Source organism: Drosophila elegans, unplaced genomic scaffold (assembly GCF_018152505.1).
Source record: "Drosophila elegans isolate 14027-0461.03 unplaced genomic scaffold, ASM1815250v1 contig_149, whole genome shotgun sequence".
NCBI classification, from domain to species: Eukaryota; Metazoa; Arthropoda; class Insecta; order Diptera; family Drosophilidae; genus Drosophila; species Drosophila elegans.
This window is the reverse complement of record NW_024545513.1, coordinates 847,590-865,071: the sequence shown is the minus strand read 5'-3', so window position 1 is coordinate 865,071 and position 17,482 is coordinate 847,590. Positions and strand designations below refer to the sequence as shown.

The following is a 17,482-nucleotide window of genomic DNA, read 5'->3' as shown; positions in this document are numbered from 1 at the left end:
TGTAAGCTTGTGAATTTAAACATTTCAACAAGAATAACAAATAATTTATAATAGAAAAATATTAATAGGGCTAAGCCAACTGAAATTATTTAAAGAAACTATCAAGGAGTAAAATTCAGCAAGTTAATATATAAGAAAACAAAAATTACAAATCTAATATTTTTATTTATTTTGTTTATTTATTTATTTTTTTTTTAATGAACCTTAGGAACCTCGGTGGACAGGAAGTGCTCTCCATCTGAGGAAATGTCCCGCAGAGCAAGGAATAATAGGGAAAAATATGCGGGGGGTGGTGGTGTGTTAGAAGGCAAACGGCAGAAGGCAAAATACAGAAGACAGAAGGTAAACTCGGTTCCTATGCTCTATGTGCCGTGCTAACTCGATTGTCCTTGTTGTAATCCGTTTAAATCCTGTCACTGATACCGGGCATTACCTGCTCCGACTTTGCTTTTTTTTTTTTTTTTTGGGTGGAAAAGGTGCTACTTGGTGGGCCACAGCTTTTTTGTCAAAATGTCTGCAGCACGTGCTGCCCCTCCTACCATTTTTCGCAGCCCCTTTTTTCCCCCCATTTCCTTGTTTTTTTTTTCACTTTTGACTCTGCTGCCATGTGGCAGTTCACTCAATCATCAAGGCAGCCAGCCAGCCAGGGGTGTGGCAAACAAAGGGGGTTTTTTGGATGGTACTGCGTTTGTTTGCCATCTCCTTCTCCCCTTTCATAGCCCCATTTGTTTTTTGGCTCGCTTGCCACTGCACCACCCTTTTTTTTGGGTCCACCCTACGAGTTAGGTGGCAAAATCACGCCTTTTAACATTTTGACATTGTGTTAATGCGGTCTTTAAGTGGCACTACGACCATGTGTGAGGTGAAACATTAAAGCTGAGCAATAAAAAATTAAATCTTAAAACAAAAATGACTGTTTTTATGTACTATTGTTTAGCACTAATTTTTTTAATTCCAAAAATGTATTTTACTGGAGAGTTACCATAACTAGGTCATATCCTTAAATGTTTGTAGGTTGCTTTTAAAAAAATTCTATAAGTCATTAAAATTGTTGCATTCTAAATTTTGTTAAGTTCTTAATTTCTTTTAAAGTTTAAAAAAAAAAAGATGGATGGGTGAAATATACTCAAAGATCTCTGTTATTTAGCTGCGAACAAGATCACAGTAAATTACTTTTCGATATATGTATATATGAGTTTTTTAATGCACAATAAATCTACAATAGATATTTTATTAACACTATTTTGGTAAAAAAAAAGAGGTATCGCCGTGTTTGCCACCATTCGAGCTCAACTTTTCGGACCACTTGTCAGCAGTAAACAGTCGCTGGTTTGCAGTTATCTTCGAGCAGCAGTCGAGGTGGAAACCTGGGAAAACTTTTTGATCAACTCGAGTGGTCCCCGCAGCTTACCCTTGATTTTCCCCAACCCCCCAGTTTCCCACTTTTCCCCCGTTTCCGGTGCGTGTTTACTTTTCCTGTTGCCATTTTGCAACAACTTCCTTGCAATTTGTTTGCCAAAGAGTTGGTGGGTGCTCTTCTCCCGGAAACTTTCCGCGGAGTCAGTTGCACAAGATGGTTCAGTTGCAAATGGTTCGCCGTTGCTGCAAGTGGCTGATAAAGGAGCACTGAAAACAATCGGGGGTATCAAGTACCTGCGGAAAAGTGCTGCCTTAAGCCAGGTTTTTTTTAATATTTTAATATAGGATCTAGTTTTGTAAGTTTTTATCTAAATTTTAGATAACCATACTTGAATCTTTTTTTCTTTCTTTAGTTTTTATTCACATTTGAAATAATTAAATGTTTTTCTTTCTCACTGGAACTAAAACTTTATTTTATTTTACTGTCTACTTTCTTACATGTTATTAAAAATCAGCAATGCATTTTCAACTTGCTTAGACTTTTCTGGCAGTGTAGTAGCCTGCCACATTCCGCATTTGTCGCATCCGTCGCACTGTGCTTTCCGTTCCGTTCGCCGCCCCATTAGGCGCTTCCCCTAATTAGCTGCACCTATGGGATGTGCAACAGGAACTGGTGGCTTGGCACATTCCGCCAGCCACTTGCAACATGCAGCATGCAGCATGCAGCATGCAACATCCCGCGAGCAACATGTCGTTCGCTATGCGAAACACTGCATCTTTCACCAGTCCGGAAATGCCGTCTTCATCTGCATTTGCATTTTCACTCTTGGTCACGTGGCACGTTTGGTTTTTCCACCTGTCACGCCTCCTTTTGCCTTTGCCGCCTCAGCCGCCAGGAGCCGCAAATCGAACGCACACAAAATAAATGCTGCAAAATAAGAAAAATCACGTACGTGCAAAAGCCACCGAAAAAAATACGAAACCAACGGATGTTGACCACTTCTCTTAGAAATCCGTCATTGTGGGGTAAAAAAAAAAAAAACAGAGGCTAACCCTTTAAGCACTGTGGTGCAGGTTAAACATGCAACAAATTTTAGACTCGAAAAATATTTTTAGGTTTATTATATAGGGAAGAAATATAATTTTGAGGGAAAAAAATGTTTAAGTACCAAAATCCTGCCTTTTTTAACAACATTGAATGTGCCATATTTGCATTAATAAATAACTAAATAGTACAAATAAATGTGTGACTTTTGAATTCAAATTTAAATATAAAATCATAATTTTAAATACAATGCAAATTAAATAACAAGAATAAATATTGAAATATTTCAATAAATGTGGAAAATATTAGTTTTAAAATTGTTTTAAAAAATAAATATAAATAAATAAAATATGGTTTAAATTTAAATCAAATGTTCAGATATTAAAATCAACTCCGAAATTCCAAAATAAAAATTAAATAAAATTTTTAATATGTTCATATTTACACTAACTAAAAACCGAAATGTGATTTTCATCCAGCGAAAAATATTTAAATTGAGTACAAAATATATGAATTTACCATGTTTTTTTACAATTAAAGATTTCAATTGAAATTTTACTTATGTACATACAGATGCTACTAAAGTTAAGGAATTGGATATATTTACTCTGTTGCTTACTGCATTCTATACACTTTTCCCCTTCATTAGGAGGCCTTAAAGCCTCGTAATGTTTCAGGAACTTACTCCTCTTGCGAGCTCTCATACTCTGGCACACAACTATGCCCATGAAACGCACTGCACGCGGAGTAGCAGCTTACAGCACGCATGAGTTCAGACTTTTTTTCACCTTCGACCAACTCAAGCTCTCCGAAAACAATTGCCCGAAATGCGAGTCTGCTGCTGCAAAATGCTGGGAAATTTTTGGGGGAAATGTGGAAAAGCGGGGCGGGCGGCTGGCTGGAGTGGCAACAGCTGACGACGTCATTAGTGCATATTTGTGGCTTTGTTTGCCGCAAAACGGAGCGAGCTGCAGACCAAAAGCACCTGGCCAAATGGCTGAACGGCTGAAAGGCCCAAAGGTGAAAGGTGAAAGGTTGAAAGGTGGCCGATGGCCGATGGCCGGTGGCCGATGTCCAGGCAGGAACATGCTCAGAATAATCATTGCAAAATTGCAAATAGCCCAGTGAAAGTGCCGAGAGACTACAACTGCTGCCGGTTGCAGGTCCTTTATCCGGCACAAATGCACCGAGGATAGACCCGAAATGTGGCAGTTTCTAGGGGATCTCTCCCCGTTCCCGATTCCGCGATCCCCATGTGGATTAGGGCTAAAGCAGGGACAGTTGACCAGCACGCCAACCGGTACCAAAGTTAGTTTTTGAAATTCAAGATTACGAAATGTAACAAAAGCTTCGAGTTTTCTTTCAGTCTTTCCTTGCATATAAACATTAACTAAAATGTGGGCGTATTATTATTAATTATTATATTTATTTATTATTATTTATTTCCAATAAAAGGTAACTATATATCACGATCTTAGGGATTTAATATTTTTAGTGTGCTACGTTTTTTAAAGTGTACTTTGATCGCACTTCATTAGAAATATTTTGGCTTATTTGATTTATGTGTGCTTTCATTTTAGTTTTGTTGTCTTGTAGTTTTTAAAACTGTTTTGAAATTTTCTGTAAATTTTAAGCATGCAGAAATGTTTGCACATAAAATAGTGAATGCATAAGTTTTATTTACAATAAAAACGTTTTTTTTTGTATGTTAATGCCAATCAGAATTCAAACCAAATTGATTTTAAGAGTGATTGGCAGATATAATTTATTAAAAATTTTGAAAATGGGCGGAGCAAAAAAGCAGTGTCGCCTCGTTATTTCATATGCATAAATGAAATTTAAGAGGACTAACCACAAGCAGCATTAGAGATAGTTCATAGTTGATAGTCGATAGTTGATGGCTGATGGCTGATGGCTTAGACAGAGCGCAGTCGGCCATGGAAATCAATTAAAATGCTCCGGCTGGCTGGGAAAGTCCTGTGTCCTATGTCCTGCGTCCTGTGACGAAACACGGAGCAGGACCTGCAATCAACTATCAATGCACATGGCCGCAAATGTCTCAAGGGCGGAGAGGAAAATAGACGGAGACAATGTGCAATCTGTAAGCTGTGAGTTGTGAGCTGTGAGTTTTCGGCTTTCAGTCCTCCTGCCTGGTTTTACAAAACCACCAATTTTGGTCAGGAGCCAGAGGACCTCCCCCGAAATGGCAACCCCTTCAGGACCCAGCCTAAGTGACAATAAATACGAAAGTTGGCCATCGGCAAAAGAGTTGTGAATGCAGCGTCCGACGTTCTCTGCATGAACTGCATTCTGATGAGTCCTGCAAAATGAGTGGGGAAAGGTCGGCTTTTCACCCGAGAAGGGGGAAGCGGAAAAGCGGGAAAACCAGGAGCGCACACCATCAAATTATGCCACACTCAATTGGCCTTCAAGTGCGCCAGCCAACTTTTGTTCTGCCCTCAAAGGGGAGTCCTTTTTGAATGCCTGCAAAATGTCTGCAAAATGAAAAGGCTCACAGATATGGTATACACACAAAACACTAGCAAGGGTAGCATTTTAAATAAACATTTTCATTTATTTCTGAAAATTATATATATATATATTTTATCAATTAAATTATACAGATAAGGTAAACAATATATGGCCCACTTCGGAGATTTTTATTTATAACTGCCATAGGAACAATCTTTAAATTCCAAGCGAAAGTTCTGTGTTTAAAATAATTGTGTCTTTATATTTTATCGTCTGCCTGACATATGAAGTTATTATACTCGTAACAACTAGATGAAAACATTTATTCTGTAGTAAAACGCATCTTCCTTCTTGGCTAAGGGGATCCACATTGCTACAACCCTCGTACCCAACTTTAAATATGTGGCTGGCTTGTCCAGAGAGTTAATGCCAAGATGATACCAAGTTTGATCTTTTATTTATTGTTTTGTATTATTTAAGATATGCCACGTTGTAAAATGGAACAGTTACAATTTTCAATTCGGAATAAAATATGCCTAAAATGATTGCTTTTTATATTTCACTGTCTGCCTGACAAATGAAATAGCACTCGTCGTAACAAGTATCTGAACCAATTCTCCCATTTTTTAGATAAACGCATCCTGTGTCGTCGGGGTATCCCGAAAACCACGTTAAATATGCCGCTGATGCCTGATACGAACACGTACTTGTTGTCCAGAGCGTTGATGCCAAGATGATACCAAGTGCCTGATTGCACTCTCGCAATGACGCGATCAAATTCGCCATTCGGCGATGGCAGCGGAAAAATGATCTAGCTGAATTTGATTTTCGATCCGCTGAAACTTTGGCGAGATGGCTTTGGCCTTTTGGCTTCCAAGTTCGTAAAGAGCCTCAAGTTGGTCATTTGGTGTACCATTGTCAGCTGTAGCTCCTGCAGCCGACCTTCCATTCTCATCTCGAAGGAGTGGGGGGATGTGTTCTGGTCGTCCATTTTTGCGTGTACTGCTCGTCCTCGATTCTGGCCAACACGTTTTGGGCTTCGGGAATGTTGTGGATAATCGGATGCAGCTTGGTCACACAGTATTGGCTACACTGATTGGCAGGATCGCTCCGTATATGCGTTAAGCCTCCATTTTCCTGAGAGTCTGACATTGGTGCAAGACAATACAGGATAATGAGGGTGCAGTAGTAAAAGTAGGATGACATTTTAAATAACCGCTGTGGTAAACGGTATAAAATTACAAAATATATAGATAACATTGCAACGCACAAAACAGGGTATTTTGTATGGTGGAGGGTTCTGATTTCGTGAGGCGTGTGCTGGGTATTGCGGATCAATGGGGTGGCGATTCTTCTGGCTGTTTTTAGGGGGCATGCCCCTCCCCGAAGATGCCAGTCCCGTTTCCGTTTCCAGTCCCGGTGCCGTCGTCCTTGTCAGCAGCCCCCTCAAGGTCTTGCTTGATCGGTGCCCCGTTCTGCACCTTGATGGTCCTCTGCTTGTCGCCGTCCTCCTTGCGACCACGCCCCTTCAAGGACTTGACTGTTAGGCCCAAGACCACGCAGGCCACGGTGGCCGCGCCCACACACATCAGCGCCTTATGGGCGGGGCGCAGGTTGCCCAGATTGGTGCCCAAGTGGCCCAAGTTGCCCAGGCTGCCCAGGTTGCCCAAGTTGCCCAGGTTGCCCAGGTTGCCCAATCCTCCAAATCCTGCAAATCCGTTTGATGCAAGTGCTGGCAACAGGCCCAGCTGATCCGTCAAGTTGGCCAGGAATTTCGAGTAGTCCGACATCTTAAAATGGGTGATCAATATACAATACTGCCGGCGAAATATAATTATTTTCAAATTAGATAAGAATAAATAATGTATTCGTTTAAGACAGTAAATTGAAAAAAAAAATGTTAAAATCCGAGCGCGCAGAACACTTTGCCCTCATAAGATGTTGAATTTAGTAAAATAAACCTAGTAAATACACTGAATTTTACATTTTATATGAAATAATTAAATCAAATGCTAAATACATTGTATATTAAATTGCAAATATATAGATTTAAAATAGTTCCTATTTAACTTTAATGCATTTTATTTAAGTTAAATATATTGTAGTTTAAATTTTAATTAATTTTCAGTTTTTTTTTCATTATTCAGAGGTTGTAGCTTAATTTTGAATGCAAAAAAAAATGTTCAATAGGTCAGAAGTTTAAGAATAAATAAAGTAAGTAAAGTAAATTTTGCCAGGCTATATAATACATATATTTTAAATTTATGTATTTTCGATAGAAAATAATACTTTTAAATTAAAAGCTGGGCTAAATTGGTTCATTCCAGATTAGAAATGGCCCTGATTAGTTGACCCAAGCGGCGTAAGAAGCTCAACGCTTCGATGCCAACCTGAGCCAATGGCCAATGGGCCGGCAACATTTGTTTTATTGGGACACCTCTCGCACCCATGCCCATGCCCATACCCCTAACCATCTACCCATGCTCCGTCTCGTTGCAGTTCATCCGGTCATCCAAGTGCCGAATCAATTAGTCGGCGCACCACTTGGCACTGATGTCCAAATCGAGTGTCACGTCGAGGCCTCGCCCAAATCAATTAACTACTGGATTAAGGACACGGGTAAGTGTGTGCGAGTGGAGTGTGGACTGTGGAGACCCGTCTGCATCGTCAAATACAAATACATATACATATATATATATAAATGTATATATATATATATATATATATCCATATATGGGCAGATATGTGGGTACATATATCTATGCAGATGTCGGGCTTCGGACCGAACGCATCATTACTCCAACATCGATTCGAAACGAAACGAAACGAATCGCTTGGCATTGTCATTAGTCAGTTGTCAGATTGTGGCACGTTCGCTCGTTGCAGGTGGTGCAGTTCGATGGTAATGGCACTTGGGGAATCCCCCCTCACAATACACTAAATTCTTAAAACCCGGCGAGACTTTTTTTGGGGGGCTTTTAGTCGCAGAATGCACCGAAAGTATTAGTTTTGAATCACTTTTCACTTACCCAATAGCAGAGGAGATGAAGAAAATCAAGTTAAAGCGACTTAGTTCCACGGTAGAATTTCCTTGGGGAAATTTTTTTCCTTTTTTTTTATATAAATTTTTTAATGAAACTGGATGTGATGTGGACTACAGGAGAAAATATAATGAAATGAGCTCTCAGCTGTGTGTGAAAGTCTGATGTTTGCCAGATTTTAGAGTCACAGCCTGTTTTTCAAAATATTTAACCAAATTTAACAATTAGTAGATGCTAATGTCTATGACCTAATCATTTACTAGGAGAGATGATTGTGACGTCGGGCAAGTATCATGTGCAGGAGAGTTCGCAGTCCATGTACGAGACCAAAATGTCGATGATAGTCCGGAAGTTCCAGAAGGACGATGTCGGATCCTATCGCTGCATAGCCAAAAACTCGCTGGGCGAAGTCGACAGCAGTATCCGTTTATATGGTGAGTTTTTCATCCCCTCAGCCCACCAATGGGTAATAAATGCGTGGCGTACAGTTGGGGTCAAGTTAATGGTGTTCCAGTGGAAAAAAAATGTTTGTAAATAACAAAATTTTTTGCCATAAGCTAAAATTTTGTTAAATGCTTAGTTTAGTTCTTAGGTCTTGTAAATAGTTATTTTTATATAAACATGACATTAATGGAAAATAAATTTTAAATCAATTTGTGTTGCCATTTATATATGTTTTTATAACGAACTTTAAAATACAAAATGAAAAGCATATAAACTAAAAAATGTATTTCAATATTATAATATATTTTGGAAGTTAAAAGAAATGTTTTCCTCTGGCTCTGCTATTCACTTGACCGCCGCTGTAATGCCGCAAATTCGCGAAATGGGACGTATTTGCACCTTTGTTTCAATTACATTTTCTCATTCGCTCCTTTGTTTTTCCGCCGTTCTTCTTTATATATATTTTTTTTTTCTGCTGCCTTTCAGAAATCCCCGGACCGAATCGTAATAAAAATCCGCTGAACGGCGGCGGAAAGGCAGGCGGTGGAGGGGGCGGCTCTGCCGGCGGAAGCCTGGATGCGGATGCCAATGACATTTTGAAGCAGAAACAACAAGTCAAAGTCACCTACCAGCCGGAGGACGAGGAGCTGCAGTACGGCTCCGCCGAGGATTTCGAGGCGGAGGGCGGCGAAAACGGCGGATTGACACCGTTATCGCCGCACGTTTACTACACCAGCGGCAATAAACCGGCCACACATAAGCCGGGCAACTCCGGCGGCAATCAGCATCAGCATCAACATCAGCAGCACCACCATCACAACCACCACCACAACAACCAGCACGGTGGTGGTGGGTCGGGGTCACCAGGCGGAGGTTTGGGGTCACCTGGTGGCGAAATGGGCGGCATCACACGTAAGCCCCCGCCCTATTACGGCGGCAATACGGAAGTGCGCGGCCCCATCGACAACAACGAAATGAGCTCCGGCTCCGGACTGCGTCGGGGTCACCATTTGCCCCTTCCCCTGCTCCTCGTCCTCCTCCTCCTCCTCCTCAGGAGTTGGCACTGTCGACAGCCGTTCTTAATGGGCTTGTCGACCGTGTCTGGCCTCCTGCTCGGCCTCTTATAATACGCAGTCTAATGGACTCACCCAGCGCATTCAACAACAGACCCAACAATACATGGTCGAAACGAAGAAATAAGTGGCTAACAACACGACGTTCTTCATCAGTTGAAGGATATCAACAACACTTACGCCAACACACACTTTCAACCCAAAAAAAAAGGTGGTGAATTAAATGCAATCCAAGGGACTGAATGCATTCACCAAACTTCACCAACACATTATCCAAAAGCTCCAACACATTTTTAAGTAAAAGCTGTCTAAATAATTTCTACAACGCCCTCAACAACATATATTGTGGAGGAAAAAACACACATAAAGAGGTTTGTAATTTATAGTCCAAGGGACTCTAGAAAACCTCACCAAAAACTCAACAACACTTTCACCAACAGTCTCCAAAACGCAAGCTCTCAATCATATAACACAAATGTTTTAGTATTTAAAAGTCCAAGGGACTAAACATTTAACTACACATTCACCAACAGTCTCTAAAAAACGTAATCTCAACCATAAAAACACACATGTTGTAGTAGCAAATGTTAAATTGTTTATTACATAAATGAAAAACAAAAAAAAAAAAAGAAAACAGGGATGGTGTTTGGAGGCATCCATATTTAGTGAATGTATTAAGCGCAAGAATTTTTAGTGTTACCGAAACATTTTCAAGGGGGTTGCAAAGTTAAGTAATCACAGCTAGCCTAAGGTAAAGCGGAACCCAAAATCAGTTACAGTGTATCGAGCACTGAGTAAACAAATTAGAGCCCAATTGAGACAAGAGCTCGCTTTATTTCATAGCATAAATTTCATATTTAAATTTTAAGAGAAGGTTGGTTCTAATGATGTCTAGTTATCAAGTCAACAACTTCTACTTGATTCGTTATTAATCAACCCTTTCTGCGGCCAACTTTTTGTTGACTTTTTCATTTAAATTTTGTCGGCTGGTACACCTTTTTTTTTACCAATTTCCCAAACCGATTTATAAAACTTTCGAAAGGTCAATTAATATGAAAATGTAACACACAAAACAAAGGGAAACGGAAACGAAAACTTTTTTGATTTGTAAAAAGAGAAAATGATTTCTTTTACTTTTTGTTTGTTATTCGTTAATTTGGGCTACTTTTGGCTAACTTTTGTTCATTTGTTAAACTTTGATTGACATTTGTGATGTTCGAGAAGAGAGTGTGGGGTTATGATAAATAGGTTTGGAAAAGGACACCCCTTTTCCCAATTTATTTTTTTACCAGATTTGTTAATTGTGCTGCTGTGTGCTGTGCCTTTAAAAATAACTAAATTTCTCATTTTTATGCAAATTATTTGCACACAAGCTGTGATGCCTTTTAACCCTTTACCCTGTCTTGCTCTTAACCCTTTCATGTGCTGCGTTTAACCCCTGTTGTACCAACTATTTCTTGGTGTTTGCCAAAACTTTCGGTTTGTTTTTGTTTTATTTTTCAAGTCTTTGCAGCGCAGTGTTTTTATTTATTATTTTTATTTATTTTTTGTTGCAACGTCTTGTCTTCGCAGCTGAGTATGTATGTGTGTTGTGTGTTTTTAAATGAATGTAAATGTGTGTGTGTGTTTTTTTTTTTTTTTTTTTTTTTTTGCAAATGTGTGTATGGCAGCTGTGGGGCGCAAGTTGTGGACACAGAAAACTCTCGGCTCCCATCTGCGTTGCATTTGCTTTTGATGAATTACTTGCATGTCAGTTAACCACACACACATATCACACCCACACAGCCACGTTTTTAATGAAATGAAAACTTTTTGGCAAAGTGAATTTCATTGTAAGAAGCAACCACCCAAGCCGACCCCAAACCCCCGAAAAGCCCAAAACAATTCTCTGCCAGAACTTAAAACTAAAATAAAATAAAAAAAATATAAAGCGAAGACAGCTACAAATATACAAAACCGCCAAAAGCTGCCACTGATGATGATAATAAGACGCTGACAACCGCAGCAACAGCAACATGAACACAGCAGCAACATCAGCAGCAGCAACCCAAGGAAGCATGTCAGCAGCAGGGGCTTTAGTGGGTTAGAAGAGGGGGCCGAATTGTGGGGGTATTTTAGCCACGTTGACACAAGTGTTTCAAATTACACAGACCCCCAAGAAAAGGAAGCCAAGCAGCAACGTACAACATCGAGAACTAGTCAACCGGCAGCAACACTTTTCCTGATGTTGCAAGTTGATGTTGCTGCTGTTGCTGTTGCCATTGCAGTTGCTGCTGCCATTGTCCGTTGATGATGTTGTTGCTGCTCGTGTTAATGTTGATGTTGCTTGTTTGCCAGTCACCTCATGTTGCCACAGGAAAAGCTCTGCCAAACATTTGCATTTTCTTTTTATATTTTAAAGACTGCTTTTTATATTTTAAAGATTGCTGACTCAAAAGCGTTTTAATTACTTATTTCATATTTATTAATTTGTGCAGTGCTTAATAAGGTTTCAAATAGCTGGTAAAGTATTTGTGAAAGATTTGCAGAATCAATTTAAAATGTTAAATTCAAAGAAAAAATCAATTAAGTTTCTATTTAACAGTCAATCGCCATTTTCTTATGAAATATATTAATTATATAAAAAAAATTGGCGTACAAAGAACTATTTTCTTTTTTTTTTTTAATGAAAAGCAAAAACAAAAGACAAGTCAGTATTTTCCGAGTCGAACTTTAATTTAACTCTGACAAAGTATTTGACTATTTCTAATTTGCTTACTGCTTCAATTTAGTGGGGTTGTTTCCATTATTATGGCTGTTCTTGCCACTTGGGCTAATTCTAAAGCTGATGTTGCTGCGGGGATGTTGCTGGTGCTCATATCACTCGTGTTGCTGCAACTTCTTTTGTTGTTATCCTTGCTGCTGCTGCTGCTGCCACATTTGCTGCCTTTAAAATCGCGCATCCTTTGTTGTCCTTTGTTGAATTGCGTAAATGGCACAACAAATATAAATACACAGCAGCAATAATACCAGACAAACATGCACAAAAGGACAATCACAGAGGGAGAAATTTATATTAATTGTAATTGGATTGAAATGCATTGATATTTTCAATATTTTGGTACCCAATTTGAATATATTATATGTTTTTTTCTGGATTCTTGATTAGAAAAAGAAGCATTTGTTATTTCTTTTTATTTATTATTTTTTCTCCATTCTTTAGAAGACTTTTGTAAACCTTTTTTTTTTGCCAGTGTACATGTGCATTTTGCTGCTTATGATTGTTACGGAGCCGCAGTTTGAGTTGTTTTTTGGGGCTTTCCGCGACACTTGTAATCAAGTTTTCCCCAGCACCATGGCACCATGGTGTGTGTGCTTTCTCTATCCAAGTGTTGCCTACTTCTGTGGGCGGGGGAAACGCGAGGCGTTGAGTGGGCGTGGCGTGGAGTGGCGGGGAGGAGCGCTTAATTGCTCTATTTGATGCCGTCAAATTGTATTTTAATTTCGCATTTCCCTTTTTATCATTCCTCGCTGTGACTGCTGTCTTTAAGATGCTTTTGTTTAAGGTCGGGTTTCAAAGGCAAGGAACATAGAAAAAAGGGTATTGCATTTAAGTGCTTTTCTTACATATAGTAAACATTTATATAAACAGCTACAAAAATTTAAAATCACATAAAAAGGTTTCAAAAATTATTCTTTACAATTATTCAATTCTTTATTTAACTGTCTTTAATTTAAATTTAATTTATATATAATGGTGTTTGTGCTTTAATAGGCTAAAAGTTTTTTAATAATCTTTTTTTACATAAATTTCTATCTGAGTTTCTTACAATATTTTCTTTTAATTTTTGATTCTTTTTGAAATGTTTTTTACACATTTGGAAATCAATAACTTTGCATTATTCATTTATTCTAGTATCGGAGTCAATATTAACAACATATAATAGGAAAAACATTATCTCAAATCTTAGAAATGATTTTGACTACCTGAGAAAATCTTTGGATATACTTTATCCTGAGGACGTTTCTTGGCCATCCTCAGCCTAAATTATATCCTTGCTTTCCTTTATGTTCGTCATATTTTTCGGGGCCATTCTTTTGGCGTACTTTTTAGCAACCGCCTTTGTTTTACTGCGGTTTATTGTGTTGTGCAGTGTGGCGAACTTGTATCTATTTAAATTTTGTGTGTGGCAACATGTTTATTTTATAACCCCAAGGCAAGAGGAAAATGCAGGGGGGAGTTTGGGAGTTTGCTTCATGTTTGACGGAAGTTTAATTGAATACACCGCTCACTTGATGGTGTATGGATGGGCGGGTCAGGGGGGTTGGGGAAAATGTACTTGTGTGCGTGTGTTGGCCGCAAAACATTTTCCGCATTTTCCGGGGAAAAGACGGGACAGCAGCTCGCTAAAACAAATGGCAATCAAGTTGAATTGTTACACACACACACACACACATTAGGGAGGGCGGGGAGAAACGAGGGGGCGTGGCATAGGAATAATACGTAGGGGAAAATGAGAGGAAAATATAGGGAAAATATGAGCGAAATAAGTACGGGGTCTGTCAGCCGCTGGCTGAAATTTACTCAACTTTTTTGATTTAATAATGAAATGAGTGTCGGCTTGAATATCCCTATAAGCGTGTATTTGTATGGCACTGAGTGTGTTGGTGCGTAGTAAGTACGTGTGTATGTGTGTATCATGGTAAATGGCTTTGCTTTGTAATGTCTCAATGGCTGACAAGCGGCTGTCGAGCAACAGCTGGCTAAATAAGTGAAAACACTGCTAAAAACAAGGCCAAAATACTGAAAACAATAAAAAAAATTAAGATTATTGAATCAAGTTGATTAAACAATTGAAGCACACATTTTCTAATTGCTAAAGATCTCGGCACATACCTAAAACAAACCTTTTATTTCTTAACTCTTATATTTAAAATGATTACCTCTTCACAAGAAGCCTTACAATTTAAAAGATTTTTAAAATTCCCAATAATTTAAATCTATTTTGTTGTTTCTCTACATTTTTTTCTCTTTACTCTTCTATTTAAAATAATAAGCTTACCTAATAAGTTTTAAAACATTTTCTTTCTGTTATTTTCCCTTCTCTTAACTCTCTACAACTTTAAAAATTCGTTTGCTTCAACGGTTTTTTTTTCTCTGCTTTTTTTTGGCCAAAACAAAATAGCATCAAAAATAGTTTGATCCGAATTTTTGGCTTGCAGTGGTATCATTTCATCAGTTTATGATGACTGCTGGGCGGCCGAGCGAGAAATAAAATTAAACAAATACGAGATAACAAGCCACTTCAGTAGCAGAAATTCAATTAAAGCTACTTCAGGTTGTTGGTTGCTGGTTGCAAGTTGCATGTTGCTCGTGTGTGTGGGCAGCACTCGTAGGACGAGGGACGAAGAACTCAGTAGAACTGAGTACTCAGTACTCAGTACTCAGTACGCAGTACTCAAGACACTTGACACTGGGCCCCTCTGGCCACATGCCCGAATTGATTTAATTGAAATTTTATTCGAGTCCTGTTCGGCCCCATTGTGCAACAGTTGTTCTGCTGCAGGATCCTTTGTGCATTTGTTGCGTTTTAATTAAGAGCTGCTTTGTGCTGCCGCTGCAACAATAAAACCAAATCTAGCCACAACATCTAAGCAACCCCCTTCGCATATTTATATAAATTTATATAAATATATATGTGGCGATACAGTTGTGTTTAAAATAATAGCGATGTCTTAGAGGTCATTCTTATACTCCTCTTATTTTGAACACAACTGCATATAACCAGTTTGTTTGATTCGTGTATAAAGCTAAATAAGCAAATGATAAATTTGTAATGGAAATTTGTAAAAAAAAAAAAAAAAAAGAAACAACGTATATAAAAATGGAAATCATAGTTATACAAATGGACTCTACAAGAATCAGAGCCATTAAAGGTTGTTCATATGCTAAGCGGGATATAGCTCTCTATATGGTACTGTACTTATATCAAAAAATTCGAAATACACAATAATGTTATGTGCCATTATTAGCAGACTTAATGCTGAACGAAAATAAATAAGAGAAACTAGAGGAAATGTTATAGAATCCTGGAATCCTTCGACTTTTCACATTCTGTATATAGTTTTGTTGTGGCTAAAAATCCATTTAAATGTGTAATAAATTATGTTCTGATTGCGTTGCTTTTAATATACACTATTAATTTAAGCCTAAGAATTGTATATACAAGTAAGACAGCTCATAAACAAAAGTTAAAGCTATAAATAAAAATAAATAAAATGTATATAGCCAACGAAGATAAACTGTAATATGTATTTAGAATGGATTTAAGGACGATCACAGATGTTCACCCAAAACAAAAACAAACTGAAGCTTAATCAAAGTTCTCTCGATAATCGCCCTGAAAAAGGGAGAGCCGCTCTATATAAACCAAGCAGTAAACGCATAAAGTACAGTATAACTAATATATAATAAATAAACAAGCATATATATACAAGACAAATTATATATATTATATGGTAAACGAACAAATTCTACAAATAAAGGACAAAAATATATTTATTAAAATTAATCAGAAAGTTTAAATTGACAGGGTTTGGGTCGCAAGTCAAAGTTTGAGCCGAGGAGTTGTAAAATCTGAATTTTGCATATGGCGAGGGACGTTCGAGGGGTTTTCAGCTAACAACAGACAAGACAAGGCGTCAGACCAGCTGCACCAACAACTTTTCCCGACCCCTACCCCTGCCCCTGCCCCTGCCCCTGCCACCACCTATATCTATATCCATCCTATATACACTCGTGCATATCTGGATCTCTCACTCAGAGGCAGGATATCCGTTTCTGCGCCGAGCGGAAGTTGTTGTGAAAATAACACAGCAAATAACTTTTGCCACCGCAATGAGCACTGCTCATTCCCACCCACTCCCTAACCCCTTCGCAAAATCGTACGAATTTCCACACACCCGAGTACATATATATTTGCTCAAGGGTTTGTCTGCAGCTGCATCAACTGAGTTGACCTTTATCTCACTGATACATGGTCAGCATATGGGTTTTTAGTCTAAATATATAGTAAATCTGAATCTGAGATCCCATACGATTTGTCTTAACATACAGAAAACCCAAGATCCATTTATATGACAAATTCAATGAGATATGCCAGGCATAACGACATAATTCTGCAGCCACAATTTCGCCCTTATACATTTTCTCCGCGAAATTATGTCGTGTTTTCGGGAGATTTTCTGTCGCCTTTTTCTATCGTCTTTATTTCGATTTTTACCGCATACGCCATTTTAAATTTTTAAGGGGCCTGGGGCCAGCTATTTTTCAAAAATATTTCCACCCATAACCCAATCCTTACCCCAGTACACTTGCCCTTACTTAATTTTAAAGAAAACAATTATATTTCAATTTGTATTTTCATTTTTATTAACTATCATTTATTTCAGCAATGCGGTTGGGCGATCAGGAGCGGTCAGCGAAGGTCCCGTGGATAATTGCATCACATCTTGGGTCGCGTACAGGACTTTTGGCCAAGTAATAACTAAAGGACGCTTTAGCAATTTTTGACAAATCTCCAAATCACATAAAAGCACCTAAAAATCGGTTTTTGTATCAAAACCTTGGGAAGAAATGGTCTCAAGATGGAATGTCATACATCGGCGAATTCGTTATAAAATTTCCAGTCAAATGGTATTCACAGCTTAAAAATAATATGTGAAATTTTCGCAAAAAATGTTCTTAAAAAATGCCAAAATTACATCATTTCAAAATTGATTTGTATTTTTTTTTTTGTCATTTTATATTTATATTAATTTAGATTTAGATTTCTTTTGAAAATTAAGCATTTGTCTGTAAATTAAAAAGCTTGGGCTGTGATACGAAATAGACAACATTTTGGCTTGCAGGTACCGATCTGACCTTTATACAAGTATTTGTATTAATTTACTCAAATTTTGCTCTTTAAAGAGAAGCTCGGGATGTGCTTCGATAAGCAAATTTTCTAATCATGTTTTGAATACTTTCACTTTCAATCAGTGCCTCGCTCAGCCCCGCCCCCTTCCCG

The 17,482-nt window shown here is 38.3% G+C and overlaps 2 protein-coding genes across 3 annotated transcripts in view; one reads left to right on the top strand and one right to left on the bottom strand.

Moving 5' to 3' along the window:
* Positions 1 to 16,881, top strand: part of LOC108135929 (limbic system-associated membrane protein) — a 32,297-nt gene extending 15,416 nt beyond the window's left edge. The window contains exons 7-10 of one of the 2 annotated variants that reach the window (XR_005977770.1): positions 7,376 to 7,495; positions 8,181 to 8,351; positions 8,848 to 9,805; positions 16,866 to 16,881. Coding sequence is in view for 1 of the 2 variants with exons in the window: in XM_017256874.2 (XP_017112363.1) it covers positions 7,376 to 7,495; positions 8,181 to 8,351; positions 8,848 to 9,488 (932 nt within the window). In the remaining variant the exon portion in view is untranslated. Of the gene's footprint in view, positions 1 to 7,375; positions 7,496 to 8,180; positions 8,352 to 8,847; positions 14,396 to 16,865 lie in introns of those variants that run through there. The other variant, XM_017256874.2, reaches the window with a different exon arrangement.
* LOC108135930 lies at positions 6,052 to 8,054 on the bottom strand. The gene is made up of 2 exons (XM_017256875.2): positions 7,906 to 8,054; positions 6,052 to 6,693 (listed from the first exon to the last, which is right to left on the bottom strand). The coding sequence occupies exon 2, from the start codon at positions 6,664 to 6,666 to the stop codon at positions 6,241 to 6,243; it is 426 nt and encodes a 141-aa protein (XP_017112364.1). The 5' UTR covers positions 6,667 to 6,693; positions 7,906 to 8,054; the 3' UTR covers positions 6,052 to 6,240.
* Positions 16,882 to 17,482: the final 601 nt, after the last annotated feature.